At 37.9% G+C, this 17,445-nt stretch overlaps 1 protein-coding gene across 1 annotated transcript in view; it reads right to left on the bottom strand.

Moving 5' to 3' along the window:
• Positions 1–3,960: 3,960 nt before the first annotated feature.
• STX12 (syntaxin 12) overlaps positions 3,961–17,445 on the bottom strand; it is a 39,421-nt gene continuing 25,936 nt past the window's right edge. The window contains exons 5-9 of the mRNA XM_049878439.1: positions 13,702–13,745; positions 12,298–12,403; positions 7,809–7,881; positions 6,994–7,076; positions 3,961–5,491 (exon numbers count right to left, since the gene is read on the bottom strand). Coding sequence (XP_049734396.1) covers positions 5,399–5,491; positions 6,994–7,076; positions 7,809–7,881; positions 12,298–12,403; positions 13,702–13,745 — 399 coding nt within the window. The 3' untranslated portion in view covers positions 3,961–5,398. The remainder of the gene's footprint in view (positions 5,492–6,993; positions 7,077–7,808; positions 7,882–12,297; positions 12,404–13,701; positions 13,746–17,445) is intronic.

Below are 17,445 nucleotides of genomic sequence, written 5' to 3'. Positions count from 1 at the left end.
ATTCCTGAAGAAAGGCTCAGAGAGTGAGTTGCCCAGCCTCATCCTAGAGTAAGTGGTGAGTGGGACTCAGACCTAAGTCTGTCCAATGCCAAAGGCCATATTCTTTAATCATTACTATCTCTCATAACCTAAATGTTGGTAAAATATTATGCCCAGCACCTTTTTGCTTTTGTAGAAAACTTGGTAGGATTATCTGAACTGCATTTTTTTCTTTTTAAAGAAGTCAATGGTAAAATGAATGATCACCCAGGAAGAGTCACTGCACAGACAGTTAAGGAATCTCTTTCTATGATGGAGTTATTTTTCTTCATTCCCTGCTGCTGTTCCTCTAAATCTTAAATCAGCCTGTTTAAAAGATTTTGCCCTTGGTGAAATCTCTAGGCCTCAAGATTTAACTGCAGCATAACATTAATTTGGATTTAAAAAGTATAAACTCTTAGGCAGGTTGGAGAATCGCTGTTTCCCTGGTCTCCAAAAGCACAATAAACTCATCCAGCAAAGATGTTAACATACCGGATCACTTACCAAATGACCTGTTCACATCCTCCTTTCCAGCCTTGCAATTCTAAAGTAAAACTAGATGGATGGGAAGATGGGAAAAATACAAATTCTAAACTGGATTTGAGAAAACAGGAATTCTATGGCTCCCTCCTTTGAGCACAAGGACATAATTTTTAAGAAGAAAATAATGCTCAAAATATGAAAGAAAATAATGCTCAAAAATGCTTTAAGTGTACAATCTACAGGGATTGTACGGCCCTTTGAAGTTCCATGCTCTTTTCAGGCAAGAGGTGGTGGTTAAGCCATTTCTGGCTATTAATAATGATAAAATCTTGTCCATTTTGCCTTTTAGTTTCTCAGCTGGTGTGTGTGGTTTTAATCCCTGCTAGTGCTGACTATGGGTCCCTGGGTGGCACAAATGGTTTGTACTCAGCTACTAACCTAAAAGTTGGTGGCTTGAACCTACCCACCAGTACTGCCAAAAAAAGGCCTGGCAATCTGCTTCCATAAAGATTATAGCCTTAGGTGTTACTCTGTAACACGGGACGGTGGGGTCACCATGAGTAAAAATTGACTCGATGGCAACAGGTTTTTTTTTTTTTTTCAGTGCTGACTATACTTCCAAAAAATCCATATTCTTACCCTTATAATTCTCTATTCCTCGGACATGTTCCCTGTTTCCAGCACAGCTGATATTCACACTGGCCCCTGATGCAGTGGTACCTTATACTTACCTAACCCCTTATAAAGCAAAATGCTCTTTGTTTGGGCACCAATGATGTCAGCAAACTGGAGGGCAGCAGTCTAGGCCCTTAAATTTTTGATATGGAAAGACTGATGAGCTAGCTGCCTTTGAATATTGGTATTGCAACAAGAAGATTAATTCCTTAGCCTTTGATAGACTTCCTTAGATTAGAATCTAAAGACATCAGGAGTATATTAATGTCAGGAAAAAAATTTTAAAGCATCTTTGATATGATTTATGAGTGCTCAAATGGAGACACTGGAAAAATAGTGTGTGTGTGGTATATGTGTGTATAGATGGTACAAGCAAGCAGGAGGCTTCACTTAGCATGGTGGTGAATGAAGCGAAGTTCAGAAGGTACTGATGGAAGAAAAGGAGTTCATGAAAGGTTGGGCAGACACTGCCACTCCTCCAGGTGTTTAGGGAAGGCTTCCTGGAAGAGGGATGAGCAGAATGGCCTGTATCAGTGATACTGTGGCACAGAGGCAGTGTATTATTACTGTCTAAAGGTGTGGTTTTGAAGGCTGAGTGCTTGAAATTAAATCCTGGCTCTATCACTTACAAGTTGTGTGACTACGGGTAGGTGAATTACTACTATGGCTCAGTTTCCTGATCCATAAAACGGGGACAAGAAAAATACCCCTCCTAGATGGCTTCATGGGTGTGAGATAATAAAGCATTCGGTTTTGTAACTTATTGATCAGGAGGGTTCAAATACTACCCCACAGATGACCATGTGCAGAACACCTCCTCAAGCCTTTAAATTCCTGTATTAGACTGCCATTCCTGGCCTCAGCTTCCTTGGTTGTAAGATGATGGGGCTAGCCTAGATGCATGGTTCACAGATTTGAGAGATGTCATAGATCAGTTAAAAAAATAATAATAATAATATAGCAAAATCAACTTTTATTTTGCCACCTAAGGAGATTTAAAAATGAAGACTGCCATCTAACATTAGCATCTTTTCATTTTTATTATCTTAAAATGTCCTTTTTAAAGAGTTGGAAGAATATTAGGCCACACTCAGATGGTACTTCAAAAAACCCACTACATAATTTTTCTTATTTCTCTACGGACTGGTAAAAACTTGGTCTTAAATCACAGTCCTGCACTGAAAGTTCTACTGTCTTTTTTTTTTAAAAAAAAGGGACACATTATTAATCAAATTTCATTTTGGTAAAATATTAAAATGAACCACTCAGTTGGCCTAAAAGTAGGACCAGGGGTTGAGAATCCAAACCTTTCAAATTATTTCCTGATTAAATAGAGATTCTAAAGTAGTTGCATTTTGTAGATCTAGAAAGTAGTAATGAAAAATCCTTTGAAACTTTAGGGATACACTAAACATGCTTGAAAAGCAGGCAGGAAGTCCCTGATTCCTAGCTCTAGGGAACAAGACGGACTGAAATTCAAGTTCAGTTCTGGTCTGCACTTAGTGACTGAAAGCAAGTTTCATTCCCATGACTGAGGACAACCTCTGGACAGTAAGACAGACTGAAGAAGCCTCCAGATGATTTACTTTGCACTGACTGAATAGTAATTTCATTCTGACATTCTTGTCCAATGGTACAAGGCAGTTTAAGTTTAGCTTCAGAGCTAGACTGAGCATTGCTGCAAGGGAACCTCCCTCACCACCTAGGAACATCAGTCTGGGGTCTAGCAAGCTCTTGTTCTGGAACATTACCAAATGAAGTGGCCAGCAGGATATTTCTACTTTATCCTATACCATACCTATACCTCTGCCATACCGCAAGATCTGCCCAGTACTCCTAGAATGTTCCATAAAGGAAGAATAATGGAAGGAGAAAAGGGGAAGAAAACAGGAAAGGAATACAGAGGTGAACATACAATTTGTATGTTCAGACTAAACCATGTGCTCCTTATAATGGAAGAATTCTATAACTGGAAAAAAGATATTGAGAAAACTTGAGGCCTGTGGGTTAAGTGACCTGTTCAAAGGCCCATAGCAAGGTAATGGCAGAGCTAAGATTCTCCAGGTCTTCTGCACCCCAGTCTAGTTTTTGAATTCCAAACCAATGGTTTTCAACCATGATTGTACATAAAAAATTACCTGGAGCTTTTAAATATCCCTATGTCCAGGCTATATTCCAGACTAAGTTAGAAGTGTGGGCAGGAGGACGTAAATATCAGTATTTTTTCTAAGTTTCCAGTGTGAAGCCAAGGTTAAGAACCACTGTCCTAGACCATGGTGCCCCAAAGATGATCAAGACACAGATCAGGAGGATTCTGTGAATATTTTTATTAAGACCATCTAGCAGAACCCCTTTGGAAACTACCACAAATTCTAGGTCAAACTCATCTCTGCTCTCCATGACCACCATTACAACTACCACTGGATTACACAGTATTATAGAACAGAACTATAGTTAACTTTATTTTACCCAAATTCAAATGTTTTTTCACAATAACGACTTTTTTCTTCCCTGGAGAGTTACAAATGATGTATCCAAGTCCAGCTGTAAGGGCCAGTGATGACAGAACCAAGGAAATAGATCTGAAGCTGCTGCTTGGGCCACCGTGCCACCCCAACAACTCCATCCTGTTTTTCAAGGAAAGGACTGCAGCAGCACCTATCCCACCCCCAAACCAGCCCTCACCTGGCCTCCAAGGAGGGTTGCAGGTCTCAATTTTTCTGACAACACATAACCTAATACCTACCTTATTAGGATGTCAACTCATAAAAACTTACTACAAAAGCTTTAAAAATGTTTATTTGTATTAATTGGGTGGAATGGTGCAACAGTGCAAAGAAACTTATGCAGGTGGGTCATTGTTTCCATGCTGTTCACATTAGTTTTAGTAAAAGAAGATTGAGTAACATTAAGCAGAATGGAAGAAAGGAATATAAATATATCCAGGGTAGCCAAATCCTTCAATTCACTAAAGAGTGAACTGAAATCATTGGCCAGATTCACATTTATATGAGAGCCTAAAGAAATTATGATCCCTTTAACTGCTCTAGGCCTGTGAGAAAAGGGAAGTGGATGATGTTTATATTACAAGACAGCAATCTTTCATTGAAACGTTTTTGTGTGTGTGTCTAAAACTATGCATGGAGAGATTAATCTCTTGTTCATAAATTAGGATAAATCTAATATTACTATTCCAAACCAGTAGTATTTACAAAAATGAACTTCTTTGCTTTATCACGAGGCTCACGGGACTAAATTTTAAACCAACCTCAGTCTAGCTTTTAAACTCTCCCTCCCATCAAATGCCCAGCAACCCTTATGGGGTAGGGAGCAGCCCTTTGACAGCAATATTCATCATTCACCAGGAATGTAGAATCACAAGTGAACAACAATCACGAAAAGATTAAATCATTCCAAACAATTCCTATCTGCTTTCCAAAAGCATGCTTTGTCTAATTTTCCCTTTCTATACAGACAGGTAAGAGAGGGACCCCACAGTGTATAGTAATGTTAATTAAATTAACCTCTTCAAAAAGTGACAAGATGGCTTAATGTGCATAAGGATGAATTGCTCTAGATGATCCTAGCAGATAATAAATTTTAAACCCAACTTAATAACATGTACCCCAACAACTGACCAGCTCAGAGCCTTCTCATTTAATCTGGATCCCATGGGCAATTTTTTACTTTCCAGTTAAATGCAGTGCCAAAATCTTTCAAAGCAGACAGAGAATAGGCTTCTTAGAAATTCAAATTAAAATGTTAAATAATAAAAATTGCTGGCATATTATACAGTTTCTGACAGACTCCAATATGCCGGCTGCCAGAAAGTAATTCTATTTCAGTTGCTAGTAACAAGGTAAAGTGTACACATAAAAAGACAATATTACAAGACTGTAGTGTCACCTGTCAAAAGAAGAGCATCTAGAATGGAATCTTCAGTATACACTTGGGAAGAAGGGCAATCAAAATACGAGAGAAAGCAAAAATCCACATAAGTTAATTCCTAATTTGAGAAATCAATAAAATGTATACATAAATTGATAAATACTATCTCCATTGGTCACTAATTCCAATGACTAGTTAGTAGTTTCTAACTAAATTATTACAGGACGTTCTGGTGTACGCTCTTTTCTTGTGATCAGTTTGTTCTGGCAAGATACCAACAAGCCCTCACCCTTGAAAACAGCTCAGCGAAGAAGGTTCTGAGGCAATCACTTCATTTAGAAACTAGCCAGATAATTAATCCCAAGATTACAATAACCACTGACAGGACAAGCACCAGGATACAGATCTTCTTGCGAGATTTTTTCTGAGGAAAGAAATATGTAGAGAAGGTATTCGTGAAACAATTTTTTTTTTAAATATCTAAGACTCCAAAAGTGCTTCATAACTCTGCCTCCTTGTGATTAAAATTAAGTCTATCCACGCACGAATATGCAGAGACCTTCTCAAAATCTCTCAGCATTTACCAGTAGTGCAAGTTTTAATTCCAGGTCCCCAAATACAATTTTTCTAAGGAGCTGTTTATACCAATGCTGGTAGGCACTATATACAACAAAATAAGTTATTTATACATATGTGCATGTGTTTTTAAATAAAAGTTTTCTGCCTACTATAATATTTTATGTTCCTTGTAAAGATTGTAGACAAGTAGAAGGAAGAGAAAATAATCACCCATAGATAAAACTGTTGACATTCTGATTGTTATTTCTTTCTGATCTTTTATCTATGCATACTGTTATGTGACAGAATCGGGATCATGCTGTAGGTTTCCGGTTTTTCATACTTACTGTTTTAGCATACAATTTTCTCTATTTTATAAGCTCTTCATAAACATCTCTTTTAATGCCCACATAATATAACATTGAGTGGATGTACATACTTTAATTATACCTTTACTGTTGGACACTAAATCATCACATGGTTTTTAAAGGAAACACTATTTTTAAACACACATTTCTGTAAGAACATTTTCAGGTAAAATACAGCTATCCTGGGAACAGGAGAAATGAATGAGGTGCTATTTATTTCTAGAAAGCCATGCAACACCAAGTTGAGGGGAAAGGAGAAGAGCCTCATTCACAATAATTTGAGATAAAGACCCAGGTCAAAGTCGTAAGATTGGAGTTTCAACTAATATGTAGAATCTCACTTTACAGAAACAGCTCCATAATGATTAACCTCTATTTATTCATAGATAAGGTCCCTAGGTGGCACAAATGGTTTGTCCTCAGCTACTAACCCATAGGTCGGCAGTTCATACCCAGCAGTACCTTGGAACAAAGGCCTGGAGATCTGTTTCCATTAAGATTAGAGCCAAAAAAACTCTATGGAGCAGTTCTACTCTATAACACATGGGGTCGCCATGAGTTGAAACTGACTCGACAGCAACAGGGTTTGTTATTCATAGATAAATAACAGGACGACTCTACATCCATCCTCTGTGGCAACAGTCAACATAAATTATCTATGAAGCCCTACCTTAATGTACCTATTAGTATATTAGCTGAAATAGTTTTCAGCTGTTTAGGATATATAATTTGTCTTATGGAAGATTTAGGTGTCATGCTAATTTATGGGGTTAGCTTTGTAGCTAGGTGGCTTCTGTGTAAAAGTTTATTCAAGGTTTGATGCCTTGTAGATCTATCTGCAAAGGAAAATACTAAAAATGGAACTGGGACTGCAATTTTGACTACTTGTCTCCAGCTTAAGCCTAAGCAAGAGGCTGTAGCTGTTCTCAATGTGTCAGTGTACTGTGATGGCCCATAAAGTCTGCAGCACACAGAGCCTTTCATTGGTACCTGCTTTTACCTGATAGTAAGCAGCACGTTGTAACTGATCAGTGGCCCTTTCGACATGCACCTCCGAGCTTTCCACGTTGGCTTCTATGCTGTCTGCAAAAAGAAGAATAAGTGGATATTTTACCACACTCACATGTTTAAAAACCAACAATTTAGCAGACTTCTGATGTTACGCGGCCTGATTTCAACATTACCATTCCAACCATCCAGCCAGGAAATCAAAAGTTACTAATCCCATAAAAAATAGCTCTATTCTTTGATAATAAATGTTGAAGTATTTCAGGGTAAAGAGCTATGAAGTATGCAACTCACCTACAAATGGTTCAGAAAAAATTATGTATATATGTAGAAAGAGACAGAAACAGAGGGAGGCAGGGAGAGAGTGAATAATAAAACAAATGGGGTAGAATGTCATTAAAAGGTGAATCTGGGCAAAGGGTATAAATAAGTTCCTTGTACTATTTTTATTTTTGCAACTTTTTGTAAACTTGCAATTATTTCCAAATACAAAGCTTTTTTCCTTAAAGTTACTAATTCCAAAATTGTGCAAGTTTCTGGAGCTGAAAGCTGGGAAATGACAGCTATTTCCCTAAGCAGTCAAAGATTTATCAGAGGCTATGGGAAATGAATGGGGCTGAGTATTCAAGAAGGTCTCACCATAGCTTGTACGTTTGACAACATAAGAAAATTGCTAATAAAATGAGTTTAGTAATTTTTTTAAATGGCATTCCTAAACTTTACAGCTGATATGTCATACTGACTGCTCTTCACACAAATGCAGTACTATCAACTCACCTGGAGGTTAAAGGTATCGATAATACATACCAATCATATCACCTTGGTCATGGATCATCATGGCCAAATCTTTAAATATCTGATTAACATCCAGAATGTCAGCCTAAAAAACACAAAAACAATTAAACAACATTAAGCAACATGTTAGAAGATCCATTTCTTCTACTTACCTATAGTTTTGGCTATGAACGTAACACGTGTTTTTAAAGCTCTATATATGATGCTTTGCCCATAAGCAGAAAATAAATGTAATAGTTAATGTTTACTAAATGCCTACTATGGGCCAAGCACTATACGAGGCAGATAATTAAAAGCATAGACTCTGAAGTGTGATTGCCATCTAGAGGATCCACAGTCTTGCCATGTGTCATGGATTGAATTGTGTTCTCCAAAAATATTTGTCGACTTCTGTAGGCCATGATTCTCAGTATCGTGTGGTTGTCTTCCATTTTGGGAGCTGATGTAATTATTCTCCATTTTGAGATGTGGTATAAATCCTAACCTTTACATGTTAATGAGGCAGGATTAAGGAGGGATGTATCTTGAGTCACACCACCCTTACTCAAGTCACACCCTTGCCTGAATCACACCTTTTATTTCATGAGCGAGAAAAAGAAAGAGAAGTGAGCAGAGAGGGGAGAGGGGAGAGACCTCACCACCACCAAGAAAGAACAGCCAGGAGTGGAGCACATCCTTTGGATCCAGGTTCCTTGTACTGAGAACCTCCTACATCCAGGGGAAGATTGATGCCCAGACACATGGAGATCTCCAAGGAACGTGGGGCCCACAGATGCTGGAAGGACACAAGGACCACACCAGAGTCGACACAGACACAAAACCTAGAGCTGGCATCCTGAATTTGGACTTCTAGCCTCCTAAACTGTGAGAGAATAAATTTCTTTTTGTTAAAGCCATCTATTTATGCTATTTCTGTTCTAGCAGCACTAGATAACTGAGACACTGTGTGACCTCAAGTTAAGGATTTCTCTGGGCCCTCACCTGTAAAATGTGGGCAATGATAGTACCTATTTCATAGGGTTGTTAGAAGTACTAAATGAATTAATATATGTAAAGCACTTAGGACTCTGCAATAAGCACATAATAATAAATGTTAGCTCCTATTAACTATGGAAACCCTGGTGGCGTAGTGGTTAAGAGCTACGTCTGCTAGCCAAAAGGTCAGCAGTTCAAATCCACCAGGCGCTCCTTGGAAACCCTATGGGGGAGTTGTACTACTGTCCTTTTAGGTCGCTATAAGTCGGAATCAAACCGATGGCATCGGGTTTGGTTTTGGTTATTATTAACTATAAGAAGCCCTGGTGGCGCTGGTGGCTCTCAGCTTAATCAAAAGGTCAGCAGTTCAAATCTACCATCTGCTCTGCAGGGGAAGGATGTAGCAGTCTGCTTCTATAAAGATTTACAATCTTGGAAACTCTATGGGGCAGTTCTTCCACTCTGTCCTATAGGGTCACTATGAGTTGGAATTGAATCAATGGCAATGGGTTTGGTTTGGTTTCTTATTAACTATTATTTAATCCAATCGGTTCTCATGACAACCCAATGCGACATTTATCATCTCCAGTCTACAGAAGACAAAACTGAAGCTCAAAGACTTTTAATAACTCATCCCAAGGTCTCATAGCTAGCAAGTGGCAGAGCTGAGAATTAAAAGTTCATGATGTTTTCATTGTGTTATGCCTCCTTGATATTTAAATTAATCATTCAATAACTCTATGAAGTAGGTATCCTTGAAGATAATGAGGCTCAGAGAGGTTATACAACTTGTCTAGTCACATAGCTTGTAAATGATCCAGTGTTACAGCCAGGATTATATCTGTAAAGCCTGCGCTCTTTCCATTACAATACACTGCCTTCCAGAATGCTATAATAAAAAATGATGCCATGAAAGCAATACCTTCCCAATCATGGCTTAGCAAGAATAGTTCTTGCCAGCATCTCCATCACTTGCTAAGAGACGACTATAGTTGGGGCAGTCTGCTAGTTGCTGGGGATTCAAAGGGGCTTAACACGTAACTGGGGAAAGAGAGAGAAAATCAGTACACGTAGGACAGAGAAGAAGGCAAGTTGTTATATGGGAAATGACTAATGAACAGTATAGAAAGGAGTGCAAAGGAGGGAGATTTTGCAAGAGGTAGGACTTGAGTTGTGTCTTGATGGAAAACCAAAAAAAAAAAACAAAAACAAACTCGTTGCTCACAAGTCCATTCTGACTCATAGCAACCCTATAGGACAGAGTAAAACTGCCCTATACAGTTTTCAGGGAGCACCTGGTGGATTCAAACTGCCAAACTTTTGGTTAGCAGCCATAGCTCTTAAGCACTACGCTACCAGGTTTCCCCTGAGGCAAAGGAGAGCCCATATAAACAAGCAGTTGAGTTAAAGAGCAAATATAGCCCAGCTTGGCTATAACATAGGGTTTGTATGTTAAAGGTAGGAAATAATTGGATATGAAAGTCAAGCTTAGGCTAAGGAATTTGGACTTAATTCTACTGAATGCGAAGCGATCCATTTCTGACATCTATCCTTCCCTTCTGCTGGAAGCTCTGGTGGCGCAGTGGTTAAGTGCTACAGCTGCTAACCAAGAGGTCAGCAGTTGAAATCCACCAGGCGCTCCTTGGAAACTCCATGTGGCAGTTCTGCTCTGTCCTTTAGGGTCACTGTGTGTCGGAATCGACTCGACAGCAGTGGGTTTGGTTTGGTTTATCCTTTCCTTAGTTCCATATGTCTCACTCTTCTTGTTGTATGCCATTGAGTTGATTCCAACTCATAGCAACCCTATAGGGCACGGTAGAACTGCCCCATAGTGTTTCCTAGGCTGTAGATTGCCAGGTTTTTTTTCCCTGAGGAGCTGCTAGTGGGTTCCAACTGCTGACCTTTTGATTAGCAGCTGACGACTTAACCATTGTGCCACAAGGGTTCCTTTCTTTCAGTCTGCTCCTTGCTTTAACAGTATTTTTAATGTAAGAGAACCAAGTTGATGACTAGTAGTACATAAAAAAAAGAATAAAGGAAAGGTATGACATCTTTGGGAAACCCTAGTGGTGTAGCGGTTAAGTGCTACGGCTGCTAACCAAGAGTTGGCAGTTCGAATTCTCCAGGCACTCCTTGGAAACTCTAAGGGACAGTTCTACTCTGTCCTATAAGGGTCCCTATGAGTCGGAATCGACTCGATGGCACTGGGTTTGGTTTGGTTTATGACATCTTTGAAGGCAGTAAAATAATTATAACTTAAGGATGAACCATACCATCTAAAAACAGACACTGATGGCCTCTAGGGCAGTGAGTCTCAACCCTGGCTATACATTATAATCACCTGAGAAGCTTTTTAAAAACTATCCAGCCTAACCCTGAGAGTATGGCCCCTGGATACCCTTTTAACTCAGTACTGAAGTCATTCCTGAGGTTCACCCTTCAGCCAAAGGTTAGATGGGCCCATAAAACAAAACAAGACTTAATGGGTACAGCAGCTCAGAAACAAGGACAAGAAGGCAAGAGGGGACAGGAAAGCTAGTAATGGGGAACCCAAGGTTGAGAACAGGAGGGTGTTAACATGTTGTGGGGTTGGCAACCAATGTCACAACACAATATATGTATTAATTGTTTAATGAGAAACTAATTTACTCTGCAAACCTTCATCTAAAGCACACACACACAAAAAAAAACTATTCAGCCCAGGACCTCACACCCAGAAATTCTAATTTACTAGGTTGAATCATATTAAAATTGTGAATATTTGATCATTTTTAACTTACAAAAAAAAAAATAGGAATTTCATATAGTTTAATGTAATGGTGGTGGGGAGGGAGAGCTGGGCCTTTTTTAAAAATTTCTCCAGGTGATTCTAACATGCAACCAGGGTTCAGAACCACTGCTGTAAATGAAGGTCAGGGGAGAACTCAGTGCTTCTTCTCCCTACTCCCCTCTCTTCTCGCTCTGTCCCCCTCCCCCTTAGCCAGGACAGCAGTCTTCTACTCCAAGGAGGAAAAAACTATTCAGGTTTAAGGATATTTTACTGGTCACTGTTCCTATTTCTGATACCTGGAGGTGATAAGATGGACATCTTTGGACTGACTTTTGGGATGCACAAAAATGAAGCAAACCTTTTTGGCCTGCTTTTATTCTGGACTACCCAGACCAAGCAAAGGAGCTCTCTGTAGCACCCTGCCTAACCTAAATTGTATTAAGGTTTGGGAACAAAGTCCTAAGGATCAATAAACTATGTATTAGCTTTGCTCTATTCTGTATGCATATTTCCAACGACGACCCTATGAGATGCGGTGATTGAGGAAAGGATCTGGGTATTCTGAGCACCATGGCCAATACCATCACAAGAGTAATTCCAATTCATCATGATTACTGACACAGATAATAAGTAAATCACACAATAACATATTTCATGCTTTTCCATAATCATTCAGAGAAAATCCAGGTGGACAAAAGAGAGTCCAGGTACCTGCAGATACACTAAGTCAAGCAAAAAACATGACCTGGTTCTCACCTCCAGCTGCCGTATTGCTGTTTCCCTCTCTTTAATAAGTTCCAGATCCTGCTCAGTGATGGCCACCTCATCCTCCTGGCTTTGCATCTGGTTCCAGTCCTCATGGCTGCAGGGAGACAAGCACACTAGCTGATACTCCCTCTCCAAGACGTCCACAAGATATGTCTACAATATCTCTACTGCCAGCCAAGACAGCCAAAGACAGTTATCAGGGCTCCAATCCCTCTGGCATCAATACATAGTCCTTGAGGGTCACATTCTTCATATCTAGAGGCAACGAGCTGAGAACAAAGTCTCAGCTTCATGGACAAAACTGAGATGAAGCAGGATTATGAGGGATGTTGTTTCCATTTATGGCACATTCTGTGTATGGCTTGCTAGACAAGGAAAATAGCCAGGTATTTGCAGTCAGTGAAGTCTATCAGCCCATCCTCTTCTTGGGCACTCTCAAAGTACAAGCCATGTTGGTATCCTGGGTACCAAATGGGTAGAGGAAACCAAGCTAAATGACCTTTATCAGTGTTTTGCCAATTAGTCCAGATCCCATCTCCTGGTTTTCGGGGTTTCCTTGTGAAGTTATGCTTTGAGTTAAATGCCTCTTAACAGAAAAACAAAGTAAAAAGCTAGTGAAATGTTATAACTCTTCTTTTCAGGTACCATATTTAGAAGAAAAGCATATTACATATTACACTAGACACAAAACACTTTGTAAATCCAGTATTAAGCATTTTTTCCAACAGTATGTATAAATCATGTTTATCTCTATAGTATTTAAAGAATGTCCTCCATGTGTCAGAGATATAAAACTGAATAAGACAGAGCACCCCAGGCCTTTAAGGTGCTCATAGTGTTTGTCGTAGCAGAGGATAGAGATATATCTATGATAAAACCTTTTTCAGTCCGAACTAAAACCAGGAATAGATTTCTATGGGATTAGTTAATTCATCTTGGAGAAGTTAAGAAAGAAGACACCTTTCAGATACAAACTGTTTGCTTTTCCTCTTAATACTCTTAGAAGGATGAGTTGTCCCCATTTTAGAGATGAGTGAACAGAGGCCCAAGGACTTGGAAGAACTTAAGTCTAAATTAGGTTAGACCTCCTAACCTGTAGATTTGTGGGTTTTTACTTAATCCTAGTGAGCTAAGCTCTCTTCCCAACACATGAACATTAGGGGCTTCTTAGAATTTTTTATTCACCTTGAAATTACTCCTTCCATAATGCAAAGATCTTGGAAAAGATCACGGTTTTTAATTTTATTTTGTGGATTATAAAATCCCCTGCCCCAAGTCTCCCTTTATTTTGTCCTCCCTTTTTCTCATTGATTTTTAAAAGTTAAAAACAAGTATAAAGACATAAAATCCCATCTCAACTATCCAGCAAAGTTATATGAGTAATTCCTTTACCTGTCAAATGAGACGAGCTGTTCCTCTCTTTGCCTCTCCTCTGCCTACAAAACAGATGGTGTTATTGCTGCTGTTACCCAGAAACATGTCATAGACAGACGTAAAAAACAAGGATTTGCCCTTAGCTATGGTATTTTTTTTTTTTTACTATAGGGTATAGAGAAATGACATCCCTTGGCTCTGACAGGTCGTAAAATGACACAGGGCTCTGGCAATCTGTCTCTAGTAGAAAATGGGTCTGGAGAAGTTGAAGACAAACCTGCATTCCGGTTTGGAACCAGAACAGAAACCATATGAACAAGATGGCAAGAACATGGGTAGGACAGAGAGTTGACAGTAATAATTAACCTCTTTAAAAATTTGGGGGAAGGGAGATTAAGGGAAAGAAGTGAAAACTTGCAAGGAAACACATTTTCAGAATATGCAAAGATTTTTAAAAATTGACATTTATAGCAATATTAGGTACTAAAGTGGCAAACTCACTTCAATAATTAGTCTACTGCATGTATTACTTTTGTAACTTAAAAGCAAAATTTAAAAAGAAAAGGCTTTTAAAAGACCAATCTTTTCTCATTGAGGAAAAAAAAAACCCTTTTTATAATAGCAATAATTAAAGGGCAAGTAAAATGAAGAAAATGAAACATTTCAAAATTCTACCCACCAGAAAGAACACTGTTTTTTATTTAAATTTTGACTTTTACGTTTCCCCTAGATTAAGAAAGAGAACACTATGAGTGTCTCAGAAGCCCACTCGTGTCCTTCTTCAGTCACAACTGTATCCCTTATCCTGACTTTGTGATAATCATTTTTAAAGTAACCATTATCCTGACATTGTGATAATCATTTCCTTGCTTTTTTAAAATAGTGATATGCATTCTTATTCAACATAGTTTTGCCTGTTTTTGAGCTTTACATAAATGGAATCACACTGTCTGTATTTATTTTGTGCTTTGTTTTTATCACTCCAAATTACACCAGATTCATTCCTGACACTGAATACAACACTGTGGTTTGTTCGTTTTCTTTGCTATATAATATTATAGCGTATGACTATCCCACAGGGTTTTTAACCATTCTACTGCTGATGGACATATTTATGTTTCCAATTTTTGACTACTCTGAATATTGCTGCCATGAACATTTGTGTACATATATCCTAGTATACATATTTGCAGGTTTCATTAGGGTAGAGTTGCTTGGTCATAAGGTATATATGTCTTCTAAAGATACAACCAAAGTGTATTCCAAAGTGGTTGTGCCAGTTTATACTACCACTGACCAGATGGAAGTGTTCCCGTTGCATCATATCCACAACGACCACCTACGGTGTTCACAGTTTTAAATTTTTGCCAATCTTGTGAAATAGTACCTCACTGTGATCTTAGTTTGCAATTCCATGACTACAGAGAAGTTGAGCATCTTTTCATTTGTTTGACTGTTGTTCCAAATGATATATAAGATGCTATTTGTGTTTTTTTTTTTTTTTCCTCCTGTACTGATATTTGCACTCCTGGTGCAAAAGCAATAGTGCATTAGCACAAATCAAGGCAACTGTAGTAGTTGTCATTGTATTCTTCATTGCTACACATTCACAGTAAAAACAAAAAAAAGCCAGTCTGTCCTGGATGAAGCCTCATAAATTATTAATTAATTAAATATCAATTTCTCAATACATGTCTTTTTAATATTTTGTATGCTGAAATGGGAAGTATACATAAAGCACTCTTGCTGTATACAGAAGTACAATGGTTGTCTCAAGGAAAAGCACTCGTGTAATTGAGTTGCAAGCTAAACTAGCCACTTTTTTTTTAAGGAACATCATTTTTACTTTACACAAATGACTAACAATCTATGATTATTCAAGTGGATGTCTGGCAGATAATTTCTTAAAAGTAAACAATTAAGTCTGTCACTTAAGGGAAACCAACTGATAGTGTTTATTGCCAATGATAAAAATATAGTTTTCCAGTAAATTTAGCATTTTGGAAAACTTGTCTCTATTACCATGAAATTGAGTTTCCCAATATTTAAAGACTTTCCTGATAAAGGTGATAGTAATACTACCAAATGTGATTTTTCTTTAATATTATACAATGAAATATATCAACATTTGGAAAATCAAATATTTTTCAGAGAACCAATACCTTCCAAATAATATACATGATGTTACAAATTCATGCATGGATAAAAGATGCAATCAAAGTACAAAATAGACCAATAGATTTTAATGTAAGACAATAAAAAATTCATTAGTACGGTTTTAGACTCCATAATGCAACTAATTTTGATCAAGTTTTGATATAGTATCAAAGAAGAATATTGACAATGATCTGAAAAGATTACTAAAATACTCTCCTTGTCCAACTGTGTATCTGTGTGAGGCTGGATTTTCTTCAAATACTTCAACCAAAACAACATACCACAATAGACTGAATATAGAAACAGATATGAAAATTTAGCTGCCTTCTGTTAAGCCAGACATTAAAGAGATTTGCAAAAATATAAACCCATGCCACTCTTCCCGATAAAATTTTTTTTAAGTTTTTTTTTATTTAAAATGTTACTTACATTTATGTTAATATATCATGGGTTTATTATTGCTATTTTTAAGTGAATTAATAAATAAACATTAAAATTATTCTCAGTTTTAATTTCCAATATAGTAAATATTGATAGATGTAATCCATATAAACAAAAGCTCATTTGGGTCCTCAATAATTTTTAAGAACTTTTCCATTGTCTCTTTCCACAGATGTCAATTTGATTCCTGTGTATTCCATCTGGCAAGGTCCATGTGTATAGTCGCCCTTTATGATGGTGAAAAAAGTATTTGCAATGAAGAAGTTGTTTGTCTTGCAAAATTCTATCATGCAATCCCAGCATTTTTTCTGTCACCAAGGCAGTATTTTCCAACTACCAATTCTTCTTCACTTCCAACTTTCACATTCCAATCACCAGTAATTATCAATGCATCCTGACTGCACGTTTGATCAATTTCAGATTGCAGAAGTTGGTAAAAATCTTCAATTTCTTCATCTTTGGCCTTAGTGGTTGGTGTGTAAATTTTAATGATAGTCGTATTAACTGGTCTTCCTTGCAGGCATATGGATATTATCCAATCACTGACAGCATTGTACTTCAGGATAGATCTTGAAATGTTCTTTTTGATAATGAATGCAATGCCATTCCTCTTCAAGTTGTCATTCCTGGCATAGTAGACCATGTGACTGTCTGACTCGAATGCATCAATTCTCCTCTGGTGTCCAACTTTCACATCCATATAAGATGACTGAAAATACCATAGCTTGGGTCAGGTGCACCTTAGCCCTCAAAGTGACATCTTTGCTTTTTAACACTTTAAAGACGTCTTTTGTGGCAGATTTGCCCAATGTAATATGTTGTTTGATTTCTTGACTGCTGCTTCCATGGGTGTTGATTGTGGATCCAAGTAAAATGAATCAATGGATAAGGGTTCCAATTTCTCCACATCCTCACCAACATGTTATTTTCTGTTTTTTATCTTACCCATCCTAGTGGGAGTGAAATGGTATCTCGCTGTGGTTGATTTACATCTCTCTGATGGCTAATGACACTGAGTGTTTTTTCATGTGTTTGGTGGCCATCTGAATGTCCTCTTTGGTGAAATGTCTATTCAAGTCCTTTGCCCATGTTATGACTTTTTTTTGTAACATTTTCAAAGTTTTATATGTATATTGGTTATTAGATTCTGGTCAGATATATGAT

Source organism: Elephas maximus, chromosome 3 (genome assembly GCF_024166365.1).
Source record: "Elephas maximus indicus isolate mEleMax1 chromosome 3, mEleMax1 primary haplotype, whole genome shotgun sequence".
NCBI lineage: Eukaryota > Metazoa > Chordata > Mammalia > Proboscidea > Elephantidae > Elephas > Elephas maximus.
This window is presented reverse-complemented; position numbering and strand designations above follow the sequence as displayed.